Source organism: Oncorhynchus masou, chromosome 23 (assembly GCF_036934945.1).
Source record: "Oncorhynchus masou masou isolate Uvic2021 chromosome 23, UVic_Omas_1.1, whole genome shotgun sequence".
In the NCBI taxonomy this organism is placed as follows: domain Eukaryota; kingdom Metazoa; phylum Chordata; class Actinopteri; order Salmoniformes; family Salmonidae; genus Oncorhynchus; species Oncorhynchus masou.
Genome location: NC_088234.1, coordinates 38,856,770 through 38,870,116, shown reverse-complemented (window position 1 = coordinate 38,870,116; position 13,347 = coordinate 38,856,770). Strand labels below are relative to the sequence as shown.

The 13,347-nt window shown below is 43.2% G+C and overlaps 1 protein-coding gene across 1 annotated transcript; it reads right to left on the bottom strand.

The window, feature by feature from the left end:
- Positions 1-9,264: 9,264 nt before the first annotated feature.
- On the bottom strand, positions 9,265-13,080 carry lrrc18a (leucine rich repeat containing 18a). The gene is made up of 3 exons (XM_064930786.1): positions 12,858-13,080; positions 10,458-10,678; positions 9,265-10,156 (listed from the first exon to the last, which is right to left on the bottom strand). Exons 2-3 carry the CDS (start codon positions 10,672-10,674, stop codon positions 9,588-9,590), a joined length of 786 nt encoding a protein of 261 aa, XP_064786858.1. The 5' UTR covers positions 10,675-10,678; positions 12,858-13,080; the 3' UTR covers positions 9,265-9,587.
- Positions 13,081-13,347: the final 267 nt, after the last annotated feature.

The window sequence follows — 13,347 nt, the reverse complement described above, 5'->3', positions numbered from 1 at the left end:
TCAGGCACACACATTGGTCCTGGAATAGTGACGATGCAAAGAAGGTTCGCAATTTGGCATCAATGACATGGCAGTAATTCTACCTCAGAAGCAAACATGTGAATACCAATGAATTTAAATCCCACCATAGCATTTAGGACCAAATAGCATGACAACCTTGCCTACTAGCTATACTAGTGATCGATACCAATGATCAGGCAAATATATTGATAAAAGCCTCCTTGTCCGAGAGGGATTGACATGGTTATAAAAACGTCACGCCAGGGTACGCCTACACAAAACGCAGCCCTCATTTGAAGTGTTTCTAAAAATCCCCTATTGGGAAATGAATGGTGGAAAAAAACAATTGGGAACCATTTCTGTGTTTGACCTCGAGATTGTACAGGTATTACGACTCATACTCTGGTACTCTACAATGGCTTGAACAATAGGCTAGCGAGTCTGAGGAGATTGTCTAGGCAGAGACCATGGCGTGTTTTCTATGATGAGACTGTGGCAGCTATTATTCAGACCTTTTATGAATGTACACTCCCAGTCAGTAGCCTTTTTGGACTTATGAGCAGGCTACTCCTCTGGATAGGCATCGAGTTGGACAGCTAACGGGCTATTTGGGGAATGAACATCCCCTGATCAATCCCTCCCTGTGTCTCATATTTTACATGACAAAATGACTGCGTTATTGCCTTGCAAAATAACCTTGTCCTCTATTTATCCCTCTATCGACATCTGTAAAGGATCCAAAACGCTGTGACCAGAGTTGAGGTCAATTCCATTTCAATTCCAGTCAAGGCAGGAACAACACCGAAATTCTCTTCAATGCTTTTCAATTAGGGAAATGTGGACTTTGAATTTGCATTTTGGTTTGCTTTCTGAATTGAGTGGAATTGGGAATGGAATTGACCCCAAACCTGGTTGTGACACGTAATTTGACTGCTGAGCTATTGTCAGAACATCATGTTGCGAAATAATTTCAGAAGATGTGATCTAAAATGCTGAACATGTGCACAATGTTTGCAGTTCAAGTGCACTCAGTGGTCCCCCCCCCCCCCAGTGATGTCACAGAGCAATTGACAGAAATCCTTTCTGTGTTTCTCTGCAAATGCACATAAAAAGTACTTCCATTTTAAAATGAGGTGAAATTAGATTACTATTGGTTGTGAATAGGCTACTGGCAGGTTGTTGAGTTGTTTTGTAAATTGTCGCTCGGTTAAAATATCCCATATACGCCCTTTAAATTCATTACCAGTCACCGCCAGCACACAGAGACGTTGACATTAGGTTGCCTTATGCAACAATGCACCCACCGCACGCCAGCACTTACACACACACCACACACACAACAGCACACATCACCATCATCAGAGGTGGCGCGTTGTCGGGAAGTTATTAAAATGGAAATGAGAATGTGTGATGTTGTGATGTTAATTGCGGAAGGGAAGAAATGATTTATGTTATTTAATGCAGTGTCTGAAAGAGGGAATGAGGCTGCTATCTGCTAAATAGGGTAATTAATGCTATATATTACTTATGTTTGTCCAAATTAAGGAATGAAATTATAGACGGTGGTGGCGGCTGCGACTCCGCGTTTATCTGTGAAAAACCGGCTTTATTTTTATCATCTTTACTAGGCCCATTTATCTCTCTTCTCTCTCTTCAATTTTTACTTCAATTTTGCTTCCTATTCTTCCTCCATTTGTTTTCCTGTTGTCTACATTGTCACATTTGTGCCGTCTGTCGGTTGCTGGTTTGAACAACAGTTTTTGGAGGTCATGTAGTCAGAGCAAGTCTCTGTCTATCCTCAAATTCTACTTTTGAAATGCCATATACAGTCACTGGGTTTTTCCGGTCTGTATCTGGGCTGAGACTTAAAGCTCTTGTGTCCCACTACCTAAAGAAAGACAAAGTTTTTAACCAATGACGCAAAAGGTATCAGCCCCAACCTCCCACCTATGTGTCCCCACCCTCTATTACTGAAACACTCCCACATAGGAAGAGAATAGCCTCCCCTCTTCATACAACTAAAACTAACTTTGCTATTACGGTTGCCATCCTGTAGCAGCAGGAGTTTCAGGAGTCAAACTTCCAGATGTGCGGCCAAGTCTGTCGATACATGACTTGATGTACAAGATTTCTTATATCCATTTGAGATGCTTGCGTAAACTACCAGGTGGATCAGATTAAATCCAGACACAAGATTTATTATTTATTAAACTATGAATTTAATACACCTGATGGAGGCAGTAGAGTAGAGAAATATGATTTCCAGAAGTGGAGTTAGCCATGCACGACCATGATTGAAGCTCTAGTCTACAGCATGTTCATTTAGTCGGTAATATTCTGTGTGTAACCTACTGAAATGTGTTGTTTCACTACACATCTCAGTGAGGACCCTGTTGTGATGATTGTCCTAACGACAATGTGAGTCCGGAGTGTCACTGCTCTACACAGGCCTCCAACAGGGTTTTACACTAGCTAGAGCTAATGTAGCAGCAGGACACATGCATGCACGCGCACACACACACACACACACACACACACACACACACACACACACACACACACACACACACACCATTGCACCCTGCCCACTGCTGCGGCGTACCACTGAGATATTAATGTCTAAGCTAATTAGATCACAGACACCAAACTATTGGATCCATAGACGGTGTTATTGTAAGGCTGCATATTTCACTTACTGAATGCAATTCGTATGGGCTGTAATTGCACGAGTGTATGGTAATTTCATGATGAAACAAACACTACTAATACGAATGCGCCGCATGGGAAGGGGTTGTTTTAGGCTACAGCAAGGTCATGAAGAAAATGTTTTGTTTTTCTTATAGAATAATTAAGGTGTATTGTTTTTACACACATTACCGTAGAACTGGTCTAAATGAAAACGGAACATTGATTATGCTTTTCGGTCTTCTCATTGATATGTAAGATATAATAATATATAATAATAATATATCCCATTTAGCAGACGCTTTTGTCCAAAGCGACTTACAAGTCGGCTGGGGCCACTACTTTTTTACATATGGGTGTTTAATGATAACAGTAACACATTTCGAGGGGTAGGGGTCATACTGTGCTGTGCTGTTATTTTTAACATTGACAGCTTTCTCATTCTCTCTCTCTCTATCTCTCTCTTTCTTTCTCATGAGAAACATTTCCTCCTCTCCTCCGCTCCTGAACGCATATGTCGCCGTAGAAATAGAATGAATAGAACGGGCAAACCCCATTCAAGTCATGGAGGGCATAATGGGTGGACTGGCAGCCAAGCAGTAAGTAAAAGCAGGATGTGCACTCATCCATATGTGCTGTGATGTGTTGAGCCAATTCAACTGACATTACAAAAAATATATTCTATATTTCAGCAAAGACCAAAGTTTCATCGTGTTAAGAGTCCATGCTACCACAGAAATGAACTCAACCGCACAGATGCCCATGCCGTCCCAGTGCCAACCCTACTCTCATTTTCTTTCTTTCTTTCTTTCTTTCTTTCTCTGTCTCTGTGTCTGTCTCTCTTTATCCCTCTCTTGCATTGTCTTTATCCCTCTCTCACATTGTTATCCCTCTCTTACATTGTCTTTATCCCTCTCTCACATTGTCTTTATCCCTCTCTTGCATTGTCTTTATCCCTCTCTCACATTGTTATCCCTCTCTCACATTGTCTTTATCCCTCTCTCACATTGTCTTTATCCCTCTCTTTGCATTGTCTTTATCCCTCTCTCACATTGTTATCCCTCTCTCGCATTGTCTTTATCCCTCTCTCACATTGTCTTTATCCCTCTCTCACATTGTCTTTATCCCTCCCTCACATTGTCTTTATCCCTCTCTCACATTGTCTTTATCCCTCTCTCACATTGTCTTTATCCCTCTCTCACATTGTCTTTATCCCTCTCTCGCATTGTCTTTATCCCTCTCTCACATTGTTATCCCTCTCTTGCATTGTCTTTATCCCTCTCTCACATTGTTATCCCTCTCTTACATTGTCTTTATCCCTCTCTCACATTGTCTTTATCCCTCTCTAGCATTGTCTTTATCCCTCTCTCACATTGTTATCCCTCTCTTACATTGTCTTTATCCCTCTCTCACATTGTCTTTATCCCTCTCTTGCATTGTCTTTATCCCTCTCTCACATTGTTATCCCTCTCTCACATTGTCTTTATCCCTCTCTCACATTGTCTTTATCCCTCTCTCACATTGTTATCCCTCTCTTATATTGTCTTTATCCCTCTCTCGCATTGTCTTTATCCCTCTCTCACATTGTCTTTATCCCTCTCTCACATTGTCTTTATCCCTCTCTCACATTGTCTTTATCCCTCTCTCACATTGTCTTTATCCCTCTCTCACATTGTCTTTATCCCTCTCTCACATTGTTATCCCTCTCTTGCATTGTCTTTATCCCTCTCTCACATTGTTATCCCTCTCTTACATTGTCTTTATCCCTCTCTCACATTGTCTTTATCCCTCTCTAGCATTGTCTTTATCCCTCTCTCACATTGTTATCCCTCTCTCACATTGTTATCCCTCTCTTACATTGTCTTTATCCCTCTCTCGCATTGTCTTTATCCCTCTCTCACATTGTTATCCCTCTCTTACATTGTCTTTATCCCTCTCTCGCATTGTCTTTATCCCTCTCTCACATTGTCTTTATCCCTCTCTCACATTGTCTTTATCCCTCTCTCACATTGTCTTTATCCCTCTCTCGCATTGTCTTTATCCCTCTCTCGCATTGTCTTTATCCCTCTCTTACATTGTCTTTATCCCTCTCTCACATTGTCTTTATCCCTCTCTCGCATTGTCTTTATCCCTCTCTCACATTGTTATCCCTCTCTTACATTGTCTTTATCCCTCTCTCGCATTGTCTTTATCCCTCTCTCGCATTGTCTTTATCCCTCTCTCACATTGTCTTTATCCCTCTCTCGCATTGTCTTTATCCCTCTCTCGCATTGTCTTTATCCCTCTCTCGCATTGTCTTTATCCCTCTCTCGCATTGTCTTTATCCCTCTCTCGCATTGTCTTTATCCCTCTCTCACATCGTCTTTATCCCTCTCTCGCATTGTCTTTACCCATCTCTCACATTGTCTTTATCCCTCTCGCATTGTCTTTATCCCTCTCTCGCATTGTCTTTATCCCTCTCTCGCAATGTCTTTATCCCTCTCTCGCATTGTCTTTATCCCTCTCTCACATTGTCTTTATCCCTCTCTCACATTGTCTTTATCCCTCTCTCACATTGTCTTTATCCCTCTCTCACATTGTCTTTATCCCTCTCTCACATTGTCTTTATCCCTCTCTCACATTGTCTTTATCCCTCTCTCACATTGTCTTTATCCCTCTCTCGCATTGTCTTTATCCCTCTCTAGGAGTTCCTGTCCAGTGTAGAGGCCCATATGAAGGAGGACTTGTGAGGCGTTTGTTTCTCAAACAAGACACTCTACTGTACTGTCCTCTTGCTCAGTTGTGCACCGGGGCCTCCTATTCCTCTTTCTTTTCTTGTTAGAGACAGTTTGCGCTGTTCTGTGAAGGGAGTAGTATACAGAATTGTACCTGATCTTCAGTTTCTTGGCAATTTCTTGCATGCATTCATTTCTCAGAACAAGAATAGACTGACGAGTTTCAGAAGAAAGTTCATTGTTTCCGGCCATTCATTGTTTCTGGCCATTTTAAGCCTGTAATCGAACCCACAAATGCTGATGCTCCAGATACTCAACTAGTCTAAAGAAAGCAAGTTTTATTGCTTCTTTAATAAGCACAACAGTTTTCAGCTGTGCTATCATAATTGCAAAAGGGTTTACTAATGATCAATTAGTCTTTTAAAATGACAAATTTGGATTAGCTAACACAACATGCCATTGGAACACAGGAGTGACGGTTGCTGATAATGGGCCTCTGTACGCCTATGTAGATATTCCATTAAAAATCTGCCGTTTCCAGCAACAAAAGTAATTTACAACATTAACAATGTCTACACTGTATTTCTGATCAATTCGATATTATTTTAATGGACAAATGTGCTTTTCTTTCAAAAACAAGGACATTTCTAAGTGACCTCAAACCTTTGAATGGTAGTGTACATCTTTTCACATTCCTTATATTATGCAAGCCAGACAGCATAGTTTTTTTTGTTTTAAAATGTACGGATAGCCAGGGGCACACTTCAACACTCAGACATCATTTACAAACAAAGCATTTGTGTTTAGTGAGTCCGCCAGATCAGAGGCAGTAGAGATGACCAGGGATGTTCTCTTAATAAGTGTGTGAATTGGACCATTTTCCTGTCCTGCTATGCATTCGAAATGTAACAAGTGATTTTGAGTGTCAAGGAAAATGTATGGAGTAAAAAAGTAAATATTTTCTATAGGAATGTGGTGAAGTAAAAGTAAAAGTAGTCAAAAATATACATATTAAAGTAAAGTACAGATACCCCCCAAAAACTACTTAAGTAGTACTATAAAGTATTTGTGCTTAAGTACTTTACACCACTGACAATGGGGGACCAAATTCACAAAGCATCTTAGAGTAGGAGTGCTGATCTAGGATCAGTTTTGCCATTGAAATCATAATGAATAAGAGGGGGGACCTGATCCTAGATCTGCTTTATGAATACAGGCCCAGATAAATGAACTAGTGCCCTGTTGAAACCAGTTGTTATATGAGTGTAATGGCTGTTCTGTGTCGTTGGAAGATGATACAGTATATTTGTGAGAAATGTTCTGCCTTAGGAGATCAGAAGGAGGACAGAGATTGACTCAGGTAAGACCACAGACACATACCTCACATAATATAAAAGAATCGAACCCGTGTTCCTGGCGTTGCAAGGGCCGTGTTTTACCCACTGAGTGCCTGTGCCCGCTCCCATGTGTCTGATGTTCCAGAGCCGAGGATCCTGTGTGAGTCAGGTGCAGAGGCAGGGGAGGAAGAGGAGGAGGGACTGAGAGCGCCTAACCTTTTTCACCGTCCTAACTGAGACGACTACCCCTCTCACTGAGCCATGCCTCCCGAGCCCACAACCCCTGAATGTGTGTTTGTTTGTATCAGGTTGGATACTGGTTGTATATGGAATGTTTGATCATGTATATCATCATCCAGATGATATACTATGGGATTCCAATACCTCACCGCTACTGTCAGAATCTCATCTGTTATAGTTAGCTAAATGTGTGTGTACGGTGTGTTTGTATGATGTGTGTGTGTGCGCACAGTGTGTGAGTCAGTGGTAACTATGTTAACAGGGCCGACAACCAGCAGAGTGTTTTAATAATGTTTCTGACAGAAGAATTAATAAAAACAGTAGGAGGTTGTATCAGCTGTCTCCCAGCTAGTTGGCATGTGTGTGTGTGTCCTGCTGAGCTGTTGTCAGATAACCAGGCCTTTTCACGCTTATTAATCCAGGAGCACTGTCCTCAGAGCCCCCACACACACAATCTCCAGCATGATTAGACTACCACCGCCGATAGTGTGATTATGATGGTAATGTGTGTGGGGAGAAATCAATGGTATGACATTAGCCTCTCAGTCAATAAGAATCCTCCTCTCTTCCACTCATCCACCTCTCCTCTTCTCTTACGTTTTCCTCTCGTCCTCTCCTCAGTTCACCTGATTTCCTCCTTTCTTTTCCTCCTCTGCCTCCATTAGTTGAATCACATCCGCTTGATAATTCATAGTCGCTTTAGTTAATGACTCTGTAGGTTGTAGGCATATTACTGTGGGTTGTTTGTTCTGTTGCCAATACATATCATTTTATCTACATCTATCACACTGTGTGTGTGTGTGTGTGTGTGTGTGTGTGTGTGTGTGTGTGTGTGTGTGTGTGTGTGTGTGTGTGTGTGTGTGTGTGTGTGTGTGTGTGTGTGTGTGTGTGTGTGTGTGTGTGTGTGTGTGCGCGTGCACACTTGTGTTTGTTCAGACGTGTGGCTCTGGCTCTGATCACTTAGCAGGTTTCCTATTGTGTGTGTGGCATTGATTAATTTCCCTAATAATCATCAGGCCCCTTTCTCTTCCAGTATGTGCAATTTGATTAGTAATCATTGTGAGGGGCTTGTGGGTGAGTTGGGGCCCCATATGTTTTCGGGGTGGTGGGTCCCCCAGGGGGCAGAGAAAGGGAGAGAGACAGTAAGGGGGCCAGGTGCGCACACACACACACACACACACACACACACACACACACACACACACACACACACACACACACACACACACACACACACACACACACACACACACACACACACACACACAGTGGGAAATGAGGGGGGACAATAGAATTAGTCACACATAATCACAATCGTAGCCGTGACTGGCTTCAGAGTCACACATAATACAAGCATCAGGGTCCATTCACGCTCTAAGTCTAGCTGGAGCATCGCCATCTTGGCCAGTCTCTATCTTATCCGATCAATCAATGTTAATAATCTCAATAATGAAGTGGTGACTGTGTCATTTTAATCATGATGAAGACGTGTGATTAAAATGATCAATCAAGTGCACCCTGAAATGGTGATGATGTCTTTACATCCCATGAGAGTACAAGGGTAGACACGGGCTGGGTTTCATGGTTTGCATATTAGTTTGTGAAATTTTCCTATGGATACATTGCAAATTAATGCATAACCATTTCTTTAAAATTGTTAGGAATTCATATAAAGGGTTCAAATTCAAGTTGTGTAGTGCAATTCATTTGTTCAATATTTATAGCCTTATAGCCCACTTTGATGTACACTGTCATGTCCTCCGATGATGATGCAACACGGACTCTCTGTGTCCTCTCTTTCCAGGTTTAAGCTAATATGTGTGTGGTGGTGATCAGTGGCCTGTCTGTAACAGAGGGGCTGCTGTTGTTTGGGAGAGACAGTCTGTACGTGTGTGAGGTCTTTGCCATTTGCCGCAGGAAACCAGAGAGAGGGCGAGAGAGAGAGAGAGCGAGAGAGAGAGAGAGAGAGAGAGAGAGAGAGAGAGAGAGAGAGAGAGAGAGATTTCCCTCTCTCTCTACCTCACCTCCTCATTATTTCTTCCCCTTTTACCTCTCTCTTTCTCCCGTCCTACTCTATCTATATCTATATGTTCAGTGGTGCCAGCATTGAGGTGACGTTAGAGGGATTGCTGAGGTCATAACTAGTGCCAGGTGAATGTGGGCACATACACATACACAACAGCTAGATAATGTATATAGTAGAAACAGAAAGAACCCACTGCAAATTTTCAAGACATTCTCTATTTCAACATTTTACAACATAAAGACTGAAGGCAACGTCTCTTAATGGCCTGTGGAATCATTGTTTCACAGGTAAAATAAGAAATACTGTAAATTCAGCTAATGTTCATTGTCGACCGAAACAAACAGTGACACAGTGCCAGGTGACGTACATTGATATGACCTGACTTCAATAGAAAAGTATATTCATTAGAAAATTACAATGGCAACATTGTTGTCCATTTTGTTGGTTTGAGCACTGTCTATTTGGATCAATCAACACATCATAGAACTGTGCTCAATTGCTCATTGGCTATGTAGAACTATATCCCGTTGTTCATTGGCTGTCCTTGAGTGTCAAACCTCTCCCTGGACCATTATTGGTCACTCCTCACCTCCACTGTTCCTGATTGGCTTGGGCCACTGAGTTTGGTGTAACCAGCCCGGAGTACGGCACACCCCTGCTCTCCGCATCACCTTCTCTGTCCCTCCTCCCTCCTAGCATCCAGCTCCTCTCCTTCTTGCAACTCTCCAAACAGGACCCACACAGACTCCCCTCCTTAGCCAGGTACACCCCCTCCTCCAGCCCCCCTTCACCCCTCGTCGCTCCCGAGTCTCCCTGGGCGTAGGACAAAGGGTTCCTCTTGGTGTTGAGTCTGATAATGCTCGGTAACACCTTGATAAACTCAGGCAGGGAGAGGAACAGGTTATCAAACAGGCCCAGCTCTTGGAGACTACAAAGCCCCACCATGGTGGGAGGCAGGGTGTCCAGGCGGTTCATGCCCAGGTTGAGGCTCCGTAGGCGGGCTAGGTTGCCTAGCGAAGGGGGTAGACCCGCAGAGGTCAGGCGATTGTTGCATAGGTTGAGGTGTGACAGCGCCACCAATTGGCTGACTGTCTCCGGTATGGCGTCCAACTGGTTGCTATGGAGATCCATCCAGCTGAGCGAGACCAGGTCACCTGGATGACCAGAGAGGAAATAGGTTTTACTTAATTGTGTCATTCTATGCATGTGCTTTGTTCTGTGTTTTTTAGAAGGTGGGCTCAATACACAGCTGTGTGACTTACTCACAGACCTAATCAATAACAGAATCCAAATCTGCCAAGACGGATACTATTTGCTCTTCCCAATGTGACCATACCTCAAGGCAACCAACAATTCTTTGCCGATTGGAATTCTGTCACTCACTGTAATTATGATGTTGTTACGTAAGTCTACTGTTAAAATAGCCAAACGACCTAAAGGACAGTAAATAAATACCAATGAAGTCTGGTAGCTTCTTGAGTTGGTTGCGGCTGAGGTCCAGCTCGTTGAGGTCTGGTAGTTTGAGGAGACACTTGGGGAAGATTGCGATCCCCATATTACTGAGGTCCAGTCTGCGGTGGCCATCAGTGGTCACACGCACAGCATTCTTGGCCATCTTCAGAGTCACCTTCTTCCCCTTAGCACCTCCTCCTTTCTTCCCTCCTTTAGCCATGGTGCTGCAAGGAGACATGGTGAGAACAATCAATCACATTATATCATTATCAGTGGTGACCCAGACTGGGGAGCGTGTTTCAGTACCAAAGGTGGCCTGGGCATGCGTGTGTCGTGTGAGTCCTCCCTGCAGAGTAACCATATTGTGTGTGTGTGTGTGTGTGTGTGTGTGTGTGTGTGTGTGTGTGTGTGTGTGTGTGTGTGTGTGTGTGTGTGTGTGTGTGTGTGTGTGTGTGTGTGTGTGTGTGTGTGTGTGTGTGTGTGTGTGTGTGTGTGTGTGTGTGTGTGTGCGTGCGCGTGTGTGTGTGTGCGCGTATGCGTGCGATGGAGAATGAGTGAGAGTGAAATGAGAAGGCCGGAAGAAGGATGTTATTTACACAGGGGCTCATGTCTGGCCTGGGGTGGGAGAGAGGGCTCCACGCTCGACGCAGAGTGAGGGAAATGTAGACCTGTGTGTGTGTGTGTGTGTGTGTGTGTGTGTGTGTGTGTGTGTGTGTGTGTGTGTGTGTGTGTGTGTGTGTGTGTGTGTGTGTGTGTGTGTGTGTGTGTGTGAGTGTCTGCCCCTGCCTGTTCACCCAGTGCTTCTCTTAATAAGGCTAATGCCTGACAGAGATCTATCTGAACAGCAGAGAGGCGACAGAACAGACTCAGAGAAATACATACTTAAGGTAATACTGGTAAACAAATGAGTGGTGAAGCTTCCACACAATTCAGCTGGTTGAACTGGGAAGCCTCTCCCAGGTGGGAAGATGCATGCGTGAAAAGAGACTGAGTCAAATCAGGACGTTGATAAATTACGGTTAGGGCTCTGCTCCTCTCCCCTCTGTTGCAGAGAGCAGTGTGTGTGTGTGTGTCTCAGAGAGCAGTGTGTGTGTCTGTATTAAAACCCTAAGGCCCTCTATCGCCTCATTAATCATATTGAGGATCACAGAGAACAGAGAGGTGATTCACCATCGCTTGTTTCCATTACAACCTTAGATAGGAAACTATTGCTTGCAATGACTACCTGCAATTATACTATATTGTACAGAGCGACAAATGCAATGATTGATTTAGGCTGCTTTTACAAAATAATGTGATAAGGATTTACTTGGGGTAAAAATTGCATATACTTCAGATCGCTCTTGATTTGTGAAATCAAGTGTATGACTTTGTATTAGTCTCGTAGAATCCAGAGATATCTCTGTAAATGGGAATGAGACCAATGCATTTACCACAAGTCTGCTGTTCAGACTGCATTTCTGGGCTTTACGGGTGAGAAATAACGGAATATTATTGAGCTTAGTTAAGCAAGATGTCCTGATTTAAGCCCAAGTCCATTTTTGGATTTAACTTGGGGGCTTTTCACACTACTCAGCCGAACCAAGACAAGCCAAACCAAGCCAAGCCAAACCAAGCCAAGCCAAACCAAGCTGCATTGAACACGCCTAGTTACACATGCATCCACCATAGCTGCTGGAACCATGTTGAAAAGACATGGCCTTTCCATGCCTGTATATGTTGGTTGGGCACAATAGAGGGTGAAAGAAAAGTTATGTAGTGTAGTACTAGATGAGGATAAGTCATACACCCCACTATCCACATCGACGGGACTGCAGTGGAGAAGGTGGAAAGGTTCCTTCCTCTGCGTACACATCACTGACAGACTGAAATGGTCCGCCCACACAGACGGTGTGGTGAAGAAGGCGCAACAACGCCTCTTCAACCTCAGGAGGCTGAAGAAATTCGGCTTGGCGCCTAAAACCCGAGGTCAGTACAGGTGCGTCAATGCTGGGACCGAGAGACTGAAAAACAGCTTCTATCTCAAGGCCATCAGACTGTTAAATAGCCATCACTAACACATTAAAGGCTGCTGCCCTTAATACATAGACTTGAAATAACTGGCCACTATAATAATGGAACACTCGTCACTTTAATAATGTTTGCATATTTCGCATTACTCATCTCATATGTATATACTATTCTACTGTATCTTAGTCTATGCCTCTCTGACATTGCTCGTCTGAATATTTACATATTTTTAATTACATTCCTTTACTTTAGATTGTGTGTATTGTTAGATATTACTTGTTAGATATTATTGCACTATTTGAGCTAGAAAACTAGCATTTCTCTACAAAAGCAATAACATCTCCTAAACACGTGTATGTGACAAATAACATTTGATTTGATTTAAGTACTTACCATGCTTTATCTACAGTAGAGTGAAGAGGTTCGACCAGTTGATCTGGCCTGGGAAGTTTGGTAGCAGTGTAGTGTGTCTGTCAGCAGCTAACTGGCCATTCCCTGCGACCTGAGAACCATGCTCCTTACAATCATAGACAATTCCGTTTTCAGACAAAGCTGTATCTTGCAATTGCAAAACACTGTAGGCGTTCTGATGTTTCAGTTAGAAGACTCCATTAGAGTATAGTTTATGGTAGTATCAAACTTGAAAACACCTTTCATATGTGGATGAATAGATTTAGAGTTGAGTTTAGTCCTGAAATATGCACCCTCCCTCTTCCACACTCTTTTTCTCTACACAGAGGTGGGCAGGAAAAGGTTTCTGTTGTTTAAGGATGTTACTAAGCAACGGGAGTCCAGGGCGCCAGGACTGTATAGCCATGTTACTGCCCCAGAGTGAGAGAGAGAGAGAGAGAGAGAGTGTTACTGCCCCAGAGTGAGGGAGAAA